The sequence below is a fragment of the Guillardia theta genome (genome assembly GCF_000315625.1).
Source record: "Guillardia theta CCMP2712 unplaced genomic scaffold GUITHscaffold_14, whole genome shotgun sequence".
Taxonomy (NCBI): Eukaryota; class Cryptophyceae; order Pyrenomonadales; family Geminigeraceae; genus Guillardia; species Guillardia theta.
In genome coordinates this window covers 13789-31900 of record NW_005434660.1, presented here as the reverse complement: position 1 = coordinate 31900, position 18112 = coordinate 13789, and the positions used below count along the sequence as shown (strand labels likewise).

The window sequence follows — 18112 nt, the reverse complement described above, 5'->3', positions numbered from 1 at the left end:
AAAAATTGAAATATTCGCGGTCAAAGTTTCAAATTTTTCATTTCAGAACGAAAGTTTTTTTTGAGGGTTTGGCCGAAATTGCGAAGAGACAAGTGCCGCCTCGTTCATGTAGAGGGTAGTGTACAGGAGAGGAGGGGATGAAAGGGATTTCATGGCAAGGACAGGAGAGAGATGGAAAAAAGGGGGAGGAGATAATGGAGAAGTTTGAGGATGCATAGGAGAATGAGGAGACAGCCAACACATTGGGTCGCGTTGCCTAGGAGCAAGGAATTGCAAGTTATCAGTGTGATCTGCAAGCTTGAAGGTTCTAGAGGATGGGAAAGCAGGATGGGATAGTGGGAAAAGAGGAAGGGAATGTAAGTATAGCAATGGTAAAAGGCGGTTTAGTTGTGACATGTTGCATTGCAACATGGAATGGTGTTGCTTCAGAAGGAACATAGAGTAGTTTACTTGTGGACCAGTAGTGCTGTATGCAGTAAATAACATTACGATTGACTTTCTTGTCAATTGCCTCAAGAACATGAAAAGATTGTTGGATCTGCTTTGATGTAACTGTTTCACTCCTCGTCTGCCACTTTTTGGCAGTGGATGTGTGCGATTTCTTGATAGAATGCCGAGGAGAAAGAGTAGGAAAGTGCACAGAGTTATGTTGGTTTCTCTTTTCTGCAAAAAGGGTTTGAGCTCTTCCAACTCATCTTTGCTCACGCAGTGCAGACTAGCGTCCGAGCGACGCAAGAGGCAATCATGGCAAAGAGCATGCCGCCCATGCGCTTGACAGCTCTTCTATTCTTGAGCCTCCTGTGGATGGATGTGAGTTCTGCCGTGGAAGTGTGCAAGGTTGTCGACCTGCAGCTCGTTACACAGACGGGGGAATTCTTTCTAGCTGGTGAGGATGAGATGCATCTGACACACTCATTACTGATATGCCCCAAGTTTCTTTCCTCATCATGGGCGTAACAACGGTGGCATTTGTTTTGATGGCCTTCAAAGCAGCCCATGAAAAACGCAAGGTGAACTTGCGATGCTCTCGGATCTGCCTTACTCATGAGTTTCTCAACATAGTTCTACTTCATCATGTGCTATGTAACAGCCATTTCAACATTTGCATATTATGCTATGTTGAGCGGACAAGGATGGTTGATCACTCCAAACTGTCGTCAGTTGTTCTACGTCAGGTCAGTGGAGTGTGAACACATGCACACATGCTCTGAATGTTTGTTTGTGACAGATACGTCGATTGGTTCTTCACGACATCTTTGATCTTTCTGAATTTGGGTTTGATCGTCGGTGCAGATACTGGTTTGAACATTGCTGTGAGTGAACGTGTCATTCTTGGGCGTACATATTCCTGATGAAGGAAACAGATTATCGCAGCGGATATGCTTATGATCTTCGGTGGATTCATGGCTTCTATTTCTTCTGGGCACATCAAATGGCTTTGGTTCTCTCTGTCGCTGTTGATTTTCGCTCCTCTGGTCTACGTAAGTGACCACTCATTGATGTTTGCATGTGTGCAAATTAACTTGCATCACAGACCATGCTCAGGGGATATCGAGCTTTGGTCGACAGAAGTAATCCTTCTGTGGTTGAGATGTACAGCAAAGTGGCTTGGATTGCAGCGATCACTTGGGGATTGTAATAGATACACAAGGATCTGTTCTTGCATTTGACAATATCGCAGGTATCCGTTGGTATTCATTTTCTCAGAGGGCACTGGAGACTGGTCTCCAAACTTTGAGATCATGATCTATGCTGTTCTTGACATCATGTCCAAAGTGGTACGAGACATGTTGCTCATGCACTTGTGATGGTGTTGTGAGAGAGTTGCTTAGGTGTTTGGATTCGTTCTGTTGTTGAGCCATGACGGCTTGGATCGAATCACAAACTTTAAGTCTTTTGCGCCAATCAGAGAGGCGAGTTGCAATCGTATGGACATATTATATCCTGATTTTCTTTTTTTAATTTCAGGCTCCTAGCTATGGAACACAGATGACGAAAGCTCCCGTTGAATCTTACATCTGAGCAAGGCGTTGCAACGTTGTGTTTGTAGATAGCAGTTATGGGCATTTATGTCACTCTCGTAGGATTTTCTTGGTTGATCAGATTTAGATGTCTGAGAAATTTAATTTAACTGGATGGTTGAATTATCCTCGCATGAATCACGATTGTCGTGCTCAGTTGTTGAATCATGCGCTGCTGAGAATCAAACCTTACATATGCTGAACAGGATATTACATCTTGTAAGACGATACACTCAAGCTTTTCTTGGTTCACGTGATGAGTACAGACTACGGGAGATCCAGGCTGTACTTTTTTACCTTGATCAACGACAACGATTTGCTTCTTCGCAAGATTTTGTTGTAGAAAGTGAATGCACAAAATCCAGCAAGACAAAGGCCAAGCAAACTGTAAACAACACTCGCACTCGTGTACCGCTCACCCTTCTGCGAGAGAATTCTTTCCTGCCCTCGATGATGGCCGATGGAAAGCTTCGCTGCCTCTACGTCAACGATACCCGTAAAGCACAAGATCCATCCGAGAACCTGCATTGCATTAAGCGCAATGCGCGAGCAAGCGTACCTCACAAGGAAAACGATGATCGAAAGTTCGTTGTCAGATACAAACTCAACGACTCTTTGAGTGGGCATTCCAATGATCTTCCAAGCAATCAGATCCATATTGTATGTAATTCAAAACACTCACAGATGGGGGGATGACAAGAGTGAGAAACGCTCATCCAAGTCAGCTGGACACTTGAAAGAATCAAGTTATTTGACTCCAAATTCGACGCGCACAATCACTCCCTTTCTGCCATCTTCTGTCCCACCTGTCCCACCTTGGTTGTCTCTTTCCTCGTGGGTTTGTCTCTTAGATCTCTCTCTTACCCAAGTCTCTCCATCTCTCCATCTCTCCGTCTCTGTCTCTGTCTCCCCCCCTCCCCTCCCTGATTCACTTCCCACATAATGGTGCAGATAATGGTGACACATGGAAACTTTCATTTAGCGTCACAAGTATCCTTGAGGATACGCGTGACTCAACGTGCATACGATGCGAGTGGAATGAAAAAGAACGTGTAAAACCGCCTAGGAGAAATCGAGGAAGAATGAAGTGTTGAGCAGCCGTGTTGACCAATCAGGAGAGGACCCCAGTCAACAAGAAAGGAGGGGTCACGTTTAAGGGTCCCACGTGAGATCTGACGATCATTCATGGCACAACAAAAAAAATCGTGGACTAACATCGAAAAGTAAAGTACAAAACAATAACAAAGATCCTCTTTTTCCTCCTCCTACATATCCATGATCATCATCTCATCTCTGCTTTCCTTCCCTCCCCCCTGCCTCCTCCTCCTCCTCCTCCTCCTCCTCCTCAGGTACAGCTCGCCATACGATTGACGGCAGCACTTCAGAGTGTAGCCGCTTGAAAGCCGGGCTATCCCAACCAACCTGCAGAAAACGTCAAAAGTGCACGGGGGCAGCAGGAGCAACCAGTGGCGAAGCCTCCTCCACGCGGTCCCAGAAAGTTCGTTCAGGGATTGCAAGCCGCACAGACTATGATGACGGAGGGTCAGCGCCGAGGAGAAGACGAGGCTACTCGCCTCCCCCATGCTCGGGTGCGCCAGCATCTCGCCCATGAGGTGCAGGACGTTGGGCTCACGCCGCTCGGCCATCGCCTGCGGTCAAGTGAGCTCCGACATGACTGGCATTAGTTGACCTTCAGCTGGGAAAGCATGATGCCGTCTTGAAGCACGAGCTGCACACGCCGTCAGTCCCTGGCAACTTCCACTCACTAACCTCCACTATCGACGAATTCTCGCGCATCATCGCTGCAAGGATGTGAACAGATGCTGCCAGCACCTCTTCGCCCGCCGCATCCTCATGCCTCGACCCCTGCCATGCATAAGAGGACAGCCAGCACCTCCTCAGCCTCCTCCCTTTCACCTCCATCACCATCCAAATCAGCGACCGAACATTGTCGGGGATGCGAAAGAACTCTGAAACTCCCTCACAAGATACAGCAGGAAGGAGGACTCGCATGATCTGCCGTAGCTGACTCGGGCGAATCGGGTGGGAGGATCTGGACATGGCGGAAAGAACTTTCATGAGCGACGGCACCAGACAGATGGCCTGGAGGAGAAGTCAGAGAACACTGGAGCCGAGGGAGAGCAGGTGATGATGAGGGAAGGACAAAGAGCAAAAGGGAGAGGATTCAGTTCTATACCTTCTCGTCCCAAACTGATCGAGGCACGAGTCCTCCTCTTGCAAGCCAACCCAGCGACTCAAGGACTTGTTTGAGTCGCTCGCAGCCATCTGGCCACTCAGCGATCGCCTCGTTGGTGTCTGTGTTGTGCTTCACCTCCTCCTGCCCGCCATCTCGTCATCAAAGTTTCAACGCTCTGCGGCATATCACCGAGCAGATCCTGAAGAAGGAGGCAGGATCTTTGATCAGCTGCGATTGATCTTTCCCTTCCTGGAAAGCTGTGATGAGACACTTATACAGAAGAGGAGAAGGGAGCTAAGAGGGGCAAAGCTAAGAGGGAAGAGAGCGGGAAGAGACAGAGATAGAGCGCGAGCCAAGAGAGCAAGTGCGGTTGATCTACCTTCAAGAGAATGTTGAGGTTGTCAATCAAGTAGTCCCCGACTCTTCTGCTTTCTTGCTTTTCCAGATAGCTTAACCGCGAAATTTCCCAGGAGAAATTTTGTCGAGACTCACACAGAAACGTCAAAACTTCCTGACAATCATCACGATTCCACTCGCTCTCCTCTGTCTTGACATCTTGATCAACTGCCAACACGACATGAAGGATCTGATTGTCTTCTTTTCGCGGTCGAGCTAGCTCACTGACAAGATGGCGAGGACAAACCATCTTTAAATACTCTTTCATCCTCTCAGCATTTTCCGACGTGCAGAATTCAGAGATGGACGAAGCTGCCTCAGCTCGCAGAGACATGGGAATCGAATCTTTGAAGAGGAGAAGCAGGAGGACCGTCAGGTAAGATTCTTGACAGAGACGTCGAAACTGTGAGGGAAGGAATCTTGAAACTTGCCTAAGACATCGAAGGGTTGAAACCACAACACTCTCCAAGCAATCCTTCAACTCTCGACATGAAGCAGATGAGTCAAAAGCTTCGGCTTGATCTTGTTGGTATCGTCAAGCTTTCAACACAAGTCTTGCAATCATCTTACGCGATTCATCGAGACAGAGCGACGGAGAAAAGATTCCAAGTGACGCGTTGAGGAATCCCAGCAGCCTCTGAGCCACCCCCTGAAAATTGCCTTGAGTCTCGAGAGTCAAGGAGCATCAACATGTTCCTCCTGCCCCTCACCAGTTCCCTTGAATTCTCCTGTTTCCTCCTCCCCCAATCATATCACCTTACTTTGGTATTTCTGATCCCCCCTTCCACCCCCTCCACATCATCATACGACAACAACACATCTGAGCTTCTAGGACACCATCGTCTCAGCATCACCTGTTCACAAAGGATTTTTGCGGCTCGGGAGTCTTGCGATCCAACGGCGAGAAGTTCAAAGACGAGGACATATAGTTTCCACTTCCCTTGTTTGGAGTTTGCGCTGGTTCCTTCACTCCCTTGATCGCCTGACAGTACCTCTTGTTCCCAGAAATCTTCCTGAGCTGGAAGGAGGTCGGCGAGGAGGACGATGCGAGTTGGGGAGCTGAAAAACAAAGTCAATGGCAGAGAAGAGAGACCGACGAAGGCAGTGTCAGAATGAAAGACCTCAACACGGAGGAAGAGGGAAGTCTTTTTGCAATGTTCAAAGCCGCCTTCATAGCTTCCACTTTCTGATTGTCTGTCATTTCATTTCCCTCCACCTAACACCCCATTCAGCTCTCGTTTACACCAGTCATGCAGCTCACCCCATGCGCCATAGCATCAAAAAGTTTCCCTAGCAGGGTGGCAGGATCTTCCAGAGGCCAGTTTGGCTGAGAAGATTCGGGGCAAAGTTAGCAGAAGAGAAGAAGCAAACCAAAGAATATCCCGACCTGATCATTGAATATCTCAATGTAAATCCCTCCAACACGCGTGAGGTTGCAGATGTTTGAATAAGAAAATTTTGCAATGTCGTTGGACATGCTCGCTGATTCTTCGCTGACGCTGGGCGAGCCAGTCAAGGAAGGCCAGCTGGGAGGCTGCTCGTTGATTTGAGGAGACGTTACGTTGAGATGCTTGAACGTCTTCTTGACGAGGCTGCGCAGCTCTCGCCGGTTGCAGCTCCCCCACACCAAGTCGGGCGTCCGATGCTCCGCCGCAAAGATCCCGAGAAACTCTGCGGCGCTGTCAAGGCGCTCGAGCATGGGGGCAGTGAGGAGGCAGACAAGCTCCTCCTGGATCTCTTGCGTGTTGTGCTTGCCAAAGGCGAAGGAGTAGAGGGCCTGACAGGTGGACAGGCAGCGAGTGCGTATGCTCACTATCGACACAGTCACCCGATCTGCTCCATCCGTCATGGCAAAGACATCTCGCAATAACTGTCGCAAGAGCAGAAGGTGAAAGTGCCCGCGAATGAGAGCAGCATGCAGCAGCTGGGAGGAGCAGACATGACCCATGCATTCGATCGCCGCTTGTATGATGTCGCTATGGTCACTCTGCAAGCAAAGCAGCAGCACATGCACAATGCCCTGTTCGCGCTCCCACCTGTTGAGACCCTCAGGATATCGTGCAAAGTCAGAGGCGAAGCGAATGGCAGCCAACGTGAGCTGTAGGATACAATCTGATTCAGATTGACTATCAACTGAATCTCCCGCAGTCGAGCCCCCAAGTACGTTAGTTTCCTCTCCTGGCTTTCTGCTCACAAACATGCACGAGATGCACTGCTTAAGCACCGAATCCACAAAGTCTGCGATGCCCAGCTGGATACACAGAGAGACGGTCGAACTGACGGTCGAACTGCTATCGGGAGAAGCCTTCACCATCCATCTGCACACGCGCATCACATTCATCTGCACCATCATCCTCTCCCTGCTTGGACTCCGATTGCCTCCTCCTCCTCCCCTTCCTGCTTCCTCTTGATACATGGCATCTTCTTTGAGCAGTCCTGCGAGGATTTTGAACTCGGCGAATCGCGACGAATCCTCCTTGCCTGCTTCTTCAGTCTCTTCGGACTGTTTGACAGCATGCGCGTCCTCTTCGAACTGTAGCACGTGATTCTCCTCCATGATATTCGCAAGTAGTGACAGCAGAATCGCCTGGGTCGATAAGCCGGTTGAGGCATCCGCGAGTCGTTGCAGAATAAGTTGGCGGAATTGAACGATGTCGGTGGGAGAGACCATGGAAGAGGAGCTTTCAAGATGGGACAAGTAGTAGCCAAAGTCTTCGCATCCAAGCCAATCTGATTCGATATGCTCGTTGTAGACAATCTTCGGCATTCTTTCGAAGCCTATCTTTCCTTCCTGCTCTTCTCGTAAAGTTCTGCAAAGGTGCAACTTCAAGGCCTGTGACATTCTTTCTCTCATGCTCCTGGTCCAAAGGATTGACACATCTTTTCGTTCGGAGGACAGGGTACGTACGAAGGAAGTTGCGCCTTCCTTCTTGAGAAGCAAGAAGAGTGAAATCGGGATCAAATCCAGCATGGTCTCTTGCACCTCGATCTTGCATGTACAGCTGTTGTTGTTCTCGCTTCCTTCCCACATCTGTCCGATCATTTTACCAGCCTTCTCCAGCAAGCTATCTTTGACAGCCTCTCCTTGCTCGCTTCCGGATTGAATTGACCGAGAAAAATCAACACAATTGATCAGTAGATACAAAAGGAGAGATTTCGTTGCTGGAAGGAATGAACAACATCCGCTCTGCTGCAAGAGAATTTCAACGATTTCGAGCATACGACAGAGAAAGGTTTCATTAGGAAGGAGGAGCAACCAGACGACTTGACGTACTCGTTCATCCTTGGAAAGCACTCTTTGAGCAAGCGGGAGAGGGCGAACAATCTTGTTGGTTGCTTTTGATGAAGTTCGAGAGACAAGAACATGTAGCAGGTTAGCGCACTTAATGGTCATTCCAATCTTGTCCATACTGATCCAGTCCATCTGTACATAATCACTTGACATGCTGCTGGAAAGAATCTGGAGGATAGAGGGTATGAAGAGAGGGAATGAAAGCAGGTTTCGTGCATTGACCGGGTTACATATGGCCTGCAAACCATGTAAGTTGATATCAGAAGAATCTCTTTCACTTACCGTCTGGAGAAAATCGATCAGGGCGTTCCTGACATTCTTGCTGCAGTCAGTGTCTGCAAGGATACGAACAAGGGACGAGAGGGTGAGGGAGTCAAACGGCTGATTGCTCCATCGCTTGTACACCTTCGACATTGCCAGCAGACAGTCCACCTTGACCGCTGGGTTCTGCTCTGTGAGGAAGGAATGGTACAACTGCCCGAGAAAGCGACTTGCTCCTGATCCCAGTACCTCCACGTCGAAATCATCAAAGAGAACAAATCGGAGGTAATATGCTCCCACTCGCACTTCCTGCTCGAGGCTCCTGTAGTGTACGAAGAAATCCTCGTCATTCCAAGTCACATTTGAGGCCCCGTAGACCTCTATTGACGCTATCAGCGCCTCTTCCTCCTCCTGCAAAGCCTCACGCAGTTCATTACGCGTGCTCTCATTCCAAATGAGAGATGCATCGGAAAGATCCGATCGAAGCCTCTGAAATAAGAGGGGCCAATTGTTCACTGCCGATCGCACCCTGGCAGATCTTCCCCTTTGTTGCAGGGTGGCTGTCGCAGACTCTTGCCATGGGACGCGGAGGGAAGAGAATAAGGAGGCAGGGAGGATGCGAGAGAGGAGATCCATGCTGCATGGATTCCCTTCGACGAGCAGCTCGATCAAGTTCGCAGATAAGTCGGCCTGATCGGAATCCATGTGGCCGGAAAAGAGTGCTCTTGTATCCTTTTCCTGATGGAGAGCAAAGTGAAAAGACGACTGCACCTCAACACTGGAATCAACAGCAGTAGACAAGTGTAACGAAGCTGAGCTGATGACGTAGCGGATGTGCGGAAGGAGTATGCACCTACTTCGCAACGCATTTTGTAATTCAATCCTTTTCTTCTCATCGGCATCTTGGAGTATTGTGATAAGCAGCTGTGTTGAACGCTTGCACACAACACGGTTGGGCATGCGGCAGAGCCCACAGAGGTCATCAATTGCATTGGAGAGACTCCGTGACATTCGTTCAGCAAGCTCTGAGTCCATCATGCTAGTACGGCATGTGAAAATTTTATCAATGATTTCCATGATTCCGAAGATTGCAATGGGGCTCTTAGGATTGCATCGGTTGGACACATTTGCGATCTTCTCTAAAATGATGGAAACCAATTCGTTGTCTACGATTGAGGATGAGTTGGCTGTCTCATATTTCTCGATGCCATTTCGCATTTTGTCGGATATTCCACGATTCGAGAAGCGGATCATTGATCGAATGGCGCCAGTGACAGCAAGAGACACCAAATCATTGTCGCTCAAGATCAGAGACAGAAATTGAGTCCAGATGTTTGACACGTCTTTTCGTAGGAGTGGAATCTCTTCAAAAGCACTTCTCGAACTCAACAACTTTAAGAATGCCATGAGAAGTGGCACCGTGATGTTCGCATTATGCTTTTCTTGTCGGACGGAAATATTTAAAAAATTTTGGAGAATTTTTCTCGACAGCACTCTGCCCAATGAAGATCCAGAAAAATTACAATTGCACTCGTTCGCCATGTCAACCCACTGCAAAACGTTATCTTCCTTGACCGTCAACGACGACAATCTCTCGAAGAAAGAATCTTCATATTCTTTGTCCCCATCTAATCCGGATCCTCCCATCCTCCAGTCAACAGAAAGAGCTTCCGGAGCTACTGAAAGCCAAATACCCTGTCTGCAGGCAATTTCCATCATACAAGTAAGTATCTCATCACGATGAGCGAGTTCATATCTATGTAATTTTCCATCTTGTGTGCATATCGCGAAAGTAGGTAACTTCGATTTGGCTGGCTGGCTAGTTGGTTCATCGCCTTGAAATGGATAGCGAACAAAATGCAGGATGTGTGACCAAGCAATGGTGTGATGAACAAGAGAGGTGTTTTCAACATCTCGTTCGTACATTCCATTCGAACTCAAACTGACGATTCGCTTCTTGGATTTCTTGGACAATCTTTGAATAGCAAACGATGAAATGACGTTGTCAATAGAGCTTGCATTCCACAGTCGAAACAATACAAACGCGTCCTGAGACTGGATGTTTTCTACGGGTAAGGTAATTCCAAGCTGTGCCAAAGCAGAATCAGTGATGGCACGAACCATTCTATCTCTGTTGGAGAATTGCCGATAGGGCGCCTCTTCGTTACAGAGACATGTAAAGCGAATGATCCTCTTGTTCTTCATCATCAGCACCAATCCACAGTTGTCATCTGCAAGAGGCTGGACCTTCGAAATCTCGTGAATGGATATCTCAGTAGATGCTATTGCATTGTCCTCTTCAATTACCGTGATTTTACCTGACCAGATACGGTACTTAGCAAATTTTCTGTAGCTCTCATCAAGACTTCCTGCCCATAACATCTGCTTGCTCCACTTGAGCAGTGAAAAGATCTGACCTCCAACATCTCCCTGCACAATCGGAAGCAAGACACTGAGAAGTTCCGCTCGTTGGAGGCAAGAGTAAGCTTCAGCTGATTTTTGCAGTTGTAAGGTAAAAGAAAACTCATCTGGACCAACCTTGACGGTCATTATGGTTGACACATCAATCTCTGAGCGCAGATTGAGTGCGAGATCAAAGATTGCAATACTCTTTGCTCCCAACTCCATAATCCTTTTACTGTTTCTGAGGTATCCTTGTCTCTGGACGAGAAATCTCCTGGAAGATTCTTTTTTTCGAACATGCTTGTGCTGACTATCTGGGTCTTCACGAATAGCCTTGGGGCGTGATATAAAGGCAGCTGAGGAAAAGCCCAACATCTACAGTCAGTCAATTGTCCAACTTGACGAAGAGAGCATGAATCACGTGGCCTTCATATGAATCTACTTCATTTCTTCGAGTGTTCTTCTTGTCTGAGCATGACTCGGGTCTTGAAGCTTCCTAGCATTTTATTCCAGCCAGCTATCCACAAGCCCTCATACAGCACATTAGGGTTTATATGGTTTTAGGGTTTAGGGTTTTTGCTTAGGCTATCTTTATTCGGAGGCCGGGAAAAAGGAAAAATTAAGTTTTCTTTTCCCCCGGTTTCAAAAAATCTGAGGTTGTCGAAGTTGCACTTTATTCGAGCATTTCAAATTTTCGAAAATTAAAAGGTTCCCGCGCACCAGGGAAGTGGCTCCATGCAGGCACCAGCGGGACCAGGCAGCATGAAACCCTCACTAGCCAAGCCTTACGGGAGGCTTATTGCATGTCTTACGTTCCTTGATGTGTCAGATGGAGGACTACGGAAAATTACAGAGTTGCATGTCTTACTTGAAGAAGCATATCCTAAGCATGTTCGTGATTTCCTCCAGCAGCATGGCAGTGAAATACCAGGTTTGACAGAGGAGTTGTTGTTGTACAAATCAAAAAATCAGCCATGGCCAGGATCCAGTATCATGGAGTTTTACAATGATACTAAAGATTTGATAAACAACCGATACAATCCCGAATTCCTTGTGAATTGCAATCATGTGAATTGCAATACCATCATATTCCTCATCCTCTCTGTTTTCAACTTCAACCTGAACATCGGCGGCTTCTGCATCCTCTCTGTTTTCAACTTCAACCTGAACATCGGCGGCTTCTGCACCATCCGACGTCTGTGCATCATGCGCAAGTATGATGTTTTGAAGAATACGACATGTCACGAACATGTTGTCCACTTCATCCTTGTACCAAAAGTTGCACGGTATCTTCACACACCTGAAACGCATCTTCAATCTTCCAAAAAAGCACTCCACATCCTTCCGACATGATTCCAATGCTCGAGTCCACTGTCGTCTATCAATATCGACTATGTAAGGTAAAGGACATTTTAACACCCTCCAACGGTGATAGCCTTGATCGACCATGATCCACAATCCTTTGTGAGTTTGTACACGACCTTCACCAACATACAAGACAAACTCTTCTTGCGCATAACGACCTCCCTGATGCACGGATTGCAAGAATGAATCGTAGCGTGCAATTGTCTTGTCATGGGAATATGTACACAGTCATATGACGCGATACACCCTGGAAAACTTTTCTTGCGGTACATTTCCCTGGTTTTTGAAGATTTCATCTGGCGTGGTCGGGGGTTATACATACTTGGGATACTGCTTTGCCATGTTTCGACAGAACTTGTGGAAAAAGTTACGATTGGATGCCTCACATGCCCCATTCCCTTCACGGATCATTCATTGTTGAAACTGTACCCTCCTCCTAACACACGCAGAACACCAAGAATCATGAGTTCAAGGGGCGGCATGGGCTGCCCACACACGGTGGTGGTCTGATCATGATACTCATTTCTCTTCACGAGCCAGTTTGACAATGTCAAGAAAAACAGGATATGGCAAACGAAAGCTCAGTACGTCTGAATTCTTTGGCAGCACGTGACGATGGATCAGCAAGTGAAGGATCTTGCAGGAGCACAGCCCACCTGGATTCTGCATAATTCCTTGCGAGCCGAGGCTGCTCCTCCACCTTTCGCTTCTTTCGAGCTCGTGGAAGAGGTTCAGAGTCATGCAGTGCTCGAGCTTGATGAGCGGAAAGGTAAAGTCTCATCAATTCAACAGGACAAGATACCAGAAACATGAACATGGGGTCATCAACATGAACAATGCCGCCGCCATTGTTCGATGCCGGCGGCATGGCTTGGGCGGGAATTTTCTTTTTCAAGAAATCCAGAGCGGGAGAAAGAAAGCTAAATTTCTCCCGAAATCCGGGCCTGGAAAAAGAAAACTTTCTTTTTCCACTCGAATAAAGTGGGGGTTGGGAGAAATTTTGGGGAAAACTTTCATATTTTTCCCAAAAACACGTCCGAATGAAGACAGCCTTAAGTGACCCCCTTCTTTATAGACAGAAGAGGGGTCCTACCATAGAACAACAACCTAGAGGCAGGGTGGTCCATGCAAGGTGGCCGGGTGGATACAAGCAATCCGATCCCCGGTCACGGTCGACGTGACGGAATTCAAGGACTGGATCTCGCAGGGCACTTTTTTCAAATTTTACCAAAAAAGAGAATCCTAAGCTTTTTTTGGAGGCGCCCTACATCTTGGGATAAAAAAAAATTGCGAGCGAGCGATGGTGAATGTGTAAATGGGTGGATGCGAGAGGGAAGGAGGGAGAGCGAGCGAGCGAGTGAGAGAAAAACTGAGAGACGGAGACAGAGACAGAGACAGAGACAGAGACAGAGACAGAGACAGAGGCAGAGGCAGAGGCAGAGGCAGAGGCAGAGGCAGAGACAGAGACAGAGACAGAGACAGAGACAGAGACAGAGGCAGAGACAGAGACAGAGACAGAGACAGAGACAGAGACAGAGACAGAGACAGAGACAGAGCCAGAGCCAGAGGCAGAGGCAGAGGCAGAGGCAGAGACAGAGGCAGAGGCAGAGGCAGAGGCAGAGGCAGAGGCGGAGGCGGAGGCGGAGGCGGAGGCGGAGGCGGAGGCGGAGGCAGAGGCAGAGGCAGAGGCAGAGGCAGAGGCAGAGGCAGAGGCAGAGGCAGAGGCAGAGGCAGAGGCAGAGGCAGAGGCAGAGGCAGAGGCAGAGGCAGAGGCAGAGGCAGAGGCAGAGGCAGAGGCAGAGGCAGAGGCAGATGGGAATACAGGCAACCTCCACGTCAAACAAGCCTTCTTGTCAAGCCTAAGTTTGCTCTTTGCCAGCAGGGGGGAAAGTGCGTCTTGGGTGCCATGTCGCTCGTGTCGCCTCTTGGATTCCTTTGGTTGAGCTCAATTATCATTTCGAGCTCAGAGGTAGGCATAATCCTCAGTGCTAGATAAAAGCTTTTTGAACTTGTGTTGTTACTGCAGGGATTGTGTTGCCTTCAGTGGACTCGGTTCCATCGCGAGCAGAGTGCTGTTTGTCAGCGCTCTTGTCTTGGGATACGGGGAGGAAATGATGGCGGAGATGAGAAGAACGCTTCTGTTCAAGAGGGAGCTCCACACATGTTGAGTGTCTATGACATAGCCATTGACGCTGCAGATAAGAATGGCAAAAAATCAAGAAAACAATTCACAAATGCCGTCATGCAGGGGAGCTCCAACATTCTTGATCTCGAGATTCTGACAAAGCAGGACGAAGGGATCGAGGGGGTGCAATCAGAAATCGAGGGAGAACAACGAGAGAGGAAAATTGAAGAGATCGGAGATGTACAACAAGAGATCAAAGGTGTACAACAAGAGATCAAAGGTGTACAAAAAGAGATCAAAGGTGTACAAAAAGAGATCACAGATGTGTTGAGAAGGATGCAAGATCAAAATAACCAAATGCTGAAGGAGGTCCACATGCAGCTTGTGCAGCAGCTTGTAGCGTACCAGCAGCAGCTTGTAGCGTACCAGCAGCAGCTTGTAGAGGACAAGAAGCAGCTTGTAGCGTACCAGCAGCGGCTTTTAGACAGGGAGAAGCTGCTCTTGGACAAGGATGAGCAGGTTGAGAGGCTTATTCCACGTCCTGTGCAACTTAGAGACAGTGTGTCAAGACCTGAAGGTGAAACAGAATTGAATGTGGCTATCATGGGTACTAACAGGACTTATGCTAGTTGGCATGCTAAGTTTCTTGAAAGAGCTCTGGACTACCGCATGCGCAGGAAAGGTTTTACGGGCTAATGAATACGTCAGCTTCTCCGCATGCTTAGGAGGCCACGAGACACTTGGAAACAAGCTCTTCATACGAGAGTGCTACTTCGAGATGAGGCGGAAAATTGCAGAGGATTTCAAGTTGGACCCAGAGACGCTAGAGGGCATGGACACCAATCAAGGATGCCATCAAGTGATCCTCACAGGTACTCCAGGGATCGGGAAGTCCTGCTTCGCATACTTCTTACTTCTTCAGCTCCTCCGGCCTGGTGAGGAAGTAGTGTATCAGATAGGGAGTGAATATTGGTACTTTGATGGAGAAGCATGGAACCTGTTCATGGATGGATCCGTAGCGCAACGCTTTCTCCAAATGTTTAGGCGCTGGTATATCTGTGATCTGTACAAAAACCAGGGGAGCTATTCAATGTCACGAACCGCCAAAACAATCATAATCTCTTCACCGAAGTATGGGATGTTCAAGGAAATTGTGAATACTGGATCGGCGAAGAGATATTTCTTGCCGTTGTGGTCAGACGATGAGATGTCACTCTTCATCATGATGCAATGGGGGCGTATTGACTCCGATGAAGTGATGAAGATCGTAGAGGATTGGGGCAATGTGCCGAGAAATATCGTCGTGAAACCTTTAGAGACACTTGAGCAGGCTGTTGAAGGAATAGAATCAGTGTCATCACTCAAGAGGAAGATGGATGCAGCAGTGAATGAAGACCTTGGAATGCCATCGAAACTGATTCACCTTTCCCCCAGCACTGACTACAGATCCTTTACCGCTCGAATATGCTCGAAGAAGGCCGAGACGATGATATTTGAGGCCCTTGTGAAAAGGGATTGGGATCATGTTGTCGACTTTGCTTTTTCGAGTCCTAATTCTGGCTATGAGTCAGCAGCAGGTGTAGCTTTTGAACACATTGCGCATGAGGTGCTGAAGGGAGGAGGAAAATACAATCTGCGAAGGCTGGAGAAGGATAAGGGCGATAGAAACGGGTTAAAGAAGCTGAAGTTGAAGAGATCGCAACCGTACATTGAATTTGCATCATCAATCAGAGACTTGGAGGAGTGGGTGATCATGCCGAATGCATACTGTAAGCCAAAGGCATTAAACTTCGCTTGCATGGATGGGATGTCATTGTCTGCCAGCGGGGTTCTCTACATGTTCCAGATAACACGAGCGGGGAAACATCCTATCAAAGTGGACTCATTGCTCAGCATCTTGAAAGCTCTGCAAGCCAAGAACAAGTTTGAGAGGGTAAACTTTGTGTTCGTTGTACCTTCAGGGCATGAGGAAATGCCCTGCTGGGGACGAGATCAAGGCTTGACATCTCAGGGAGTGAAGGCAAACCAGGAGCAGGAGAGTCAAATGAGGGGAGTAACTCAGTATATCATGATGCTTTCGAAGGAGGATGCGATGCGGAGGCCAAGGGGATGGATGAGTTTCGCTCCGCAGCATACGTAGTCAATCGTAAGAGCAGCGCCAAGGGAGTAGTTGGAACCTGGGAGGACGCGACAGAAGAAGAGAAGTTTTTGCACGTAGACAGTCGCCTTGCAAGATTGTGCTTCAAAGACTTTAGAATCGTCAGAATTCCTGTTTTGCACATGTAGGCGATCATTTCGAAATATACAAAGTTGCCAGTGCCCAGCAATCTTTGCGTTGTGAGATGAGGACATTCGTCACGACGTGGCGCCTTCCTCAGTGAAATGACTAGACGCTATCCGATAGACTCTTCCACTGACAAACCGTGCTGGCAATACGCAGAAGGAAGTTTGTTTTGCAATGATGGTGTGAGTTGCTGCCGTGACCTGCTTTCAACTCACGTCACTGATTACTCTATGAGCAGGATGTTCAGTTCAACATTTACATGCGGCGAGATAATATCCGACCTCTTGAACATCTGGTGGATCCACACCATTTCAAACCTCGTACCTCAGTTGCCACTGCTTCAAAGCCCCGCCGTTTCTCTTCGATTTGCATCGATAACAATTCTTTGTCGCCCCATACTTGTCAATGTCCACAACCTTGTAGTATTCCATGTGCTAATACAGGTTCACTTCGGTACAGGCTGCCTCAAGAGCGAAGTAAGGCAATGGCACCCTCAGACTGTCGTGTATTCGTGCTTCAAAGATAGGAGCCGCCTACGGCGAATAGGGCGCCCACCTCGTGAGCCTTGGAGGATTTGGACAACTCAAGCACCTCGCGTCATTCCTCTGGGTGCTGATATTGACCCACTTGGAGACGCCAGATCATGGAAAGCTTCCCTGTACTGATCACCCTCCCACGATTCCCTGCCCGGCGGCGCCTCAAAGGTCTGCTCTCCTTCTCCGGTGCAGCTGGTTTGTCACATTTGCCGCAATGGTTTACCTCGCCTGCCTGGGTCACCACAGACGCACAGACGTGATGGAAGAGCTGCTTGCGCTTGCACAACTTGCATGTTTTCAGTTCTGAGTTTGGTTGGTTGGACATGATACACGCCGATGCAAACTTGAAACAAGCAAGACTGGATCATTCGTGTAAAGTGTGGCTGCTTCGAGAAGATGATCGCTGAATCTATCCCAGAGAATGTCTTTTTTTGAATTTTTTCAGGCTCACGACACTTTCTGCTAAGGATTTCTCACATTCTCTTAAAAGTTTTCGCAGCACAACAGAGTGAAAATATTTTACACAGCATAACAGTGAAAAATCCTGATGAGAAAAGAAGGGGCAAATGTATATAAGAAAAAGACACTCAACCCTTATTGAAATGAAGTGTGCGAGGCTGAAAGGTGTTTTAGCAAGCTGCAGGATATACTTCTTTATTGACTGAGTGAAAAAGAAACTTCCTTCACCCGCATGCAACGACAAGTCATCATGGTGAGAGGCTTCGAATCTATTGCTGCTTGAATGTGGATGAGAATTTAATCGTCTAATGTATCCATGTAGATAGACTAAGACCTTTTCTTAGTCTCTGACTTTGAAAGAAAGTTTTGAATTCCGCTTCTCTTACATGGCTGCATGACAGAGAAAGCTGTCTAGGAATGAAGATGTCTTTAGAATACATTGCAAAAGATGAATACACCTTTTCTGCTCTCTTATTCGTTGTTTCAAGCATGAGAGCCGTATGTACGAGGATTCAGAGAGGAAGTATGGTTTACAATGCTGCACCATCAGTTTGCAAATGAGGTGCTTTCATGCACTCCAATCTTGCAAATATGCTAGAAACATTCAAGTATTTGCAGTTCAGATCCTCAAAAGCAACATCTTCACATTGGTTCTGCTTGAGCATGCATTCAAAATGCTCAAGGATCAACATGCTCCACGTAGCTGCGGCGACATGGAAAGTCTGTTTCAACCACAGGATGAGAATCCTACAGCAATCAATGTGGCTTACTAG

At 47.8% G+C, this 18112-nt stretch overlaps 3 protein-coding genes across 3 annotated transcripts; 2 read left to right on the top strand and 1 right to left on the bottom strand.

Moving 5' to 3' along the window:
* The first annotated feature begins 766 nt into the window (after nt 1-766).
* Nucleotides 767-2069, top strand: GUITHDRAFT_85284 (hypothetical protein). Its single transcript, XM_005837311.1, has 9 exons — nt 767-886; nt 934-1010; nt 1063-1175; nt 1229-1313; nt 1365-1481; nt 1535-1635; nt 1682-1778; nt 1833-1913; nt 1969-2069. The coding sequence occupies exons 1-9, from the start codon at nt 805-807 to the stop codon at nt 2020-2022; spliced, it is 807 nt and encodes a 268-aa protein (XP_005837368.1). The 5' UTR covers nt 767-804; the 3' UTR covers nt 2023-2069.
* A 1217-nt stretch (nt 2070-3286) lies between these two features.
* GUITHDRAFT_103620 (hypothetical protein) lies at nt 3287-10945 on the bottom strand (the record flags this gene model as incomplete). The annotated part of the gene is made up of 15 exons (XM_005837310.1): nt 3287-3443; nt 3486-3670; nt 3712-3750; nt 3792-3887; nt 3939-3991; nt 4052-4124; nt 4219-4359; nt 4408-4467; nt 4598-5017; nt 5069-5136; nt 5185-5263; nt 5607-5673; nt 5736-5830; nt 5876-5941; nt 6002-10945. 15 exons carry the CDS (start codon nt 10943-10945, stop codon nt 3287-3289), a joined length of 6543 nt encoding a protein of 2180 aa, XP_005837367.1.
* A 4632-nt stretch (nt 10946-15577) lies between these two features.
* On the top strand, nt 15578-16421 carry GUITHDRAFT_151140 (hypothetical protein; the record flags this gene model as incomplete). Its single annotated transcript, XM_005837309.1, is given in 2 exon segments — nt 15578-16329; nt 16341-16421. A coding segment is annotated over 1 exon segment (516 nt), but the record flags the coding sequence as incomplete, so codon positions are not given.
* Between the last annotated feature and the right edge of the window lie 1691 nt (nt 16422-18112).

Coding starts and splice junctions, on each gene's coding strand:
- GUITHDRAFT_85284 (XM_005837311.1), top strand. CDS start 805: ATGGATGTGAGTTCTGCCGTGGAAGTGTGCAAGGTTGTCGACCTGCAG. Junction 1,176..1,228: donor CGTCAGTTGTTCTACGTCAG/GTCAGTGGAGTG, acceptor TGTTTGTGACAG/ATACGTCGATTGGTTCTTCA. Junction 1,482..1,534: donor TTTTCGCTCCTCTGGTCTAC/GTAAGTGACCAC, acceptor CTTGCATCACAG/ACCATGCTCAGGGGATATCG.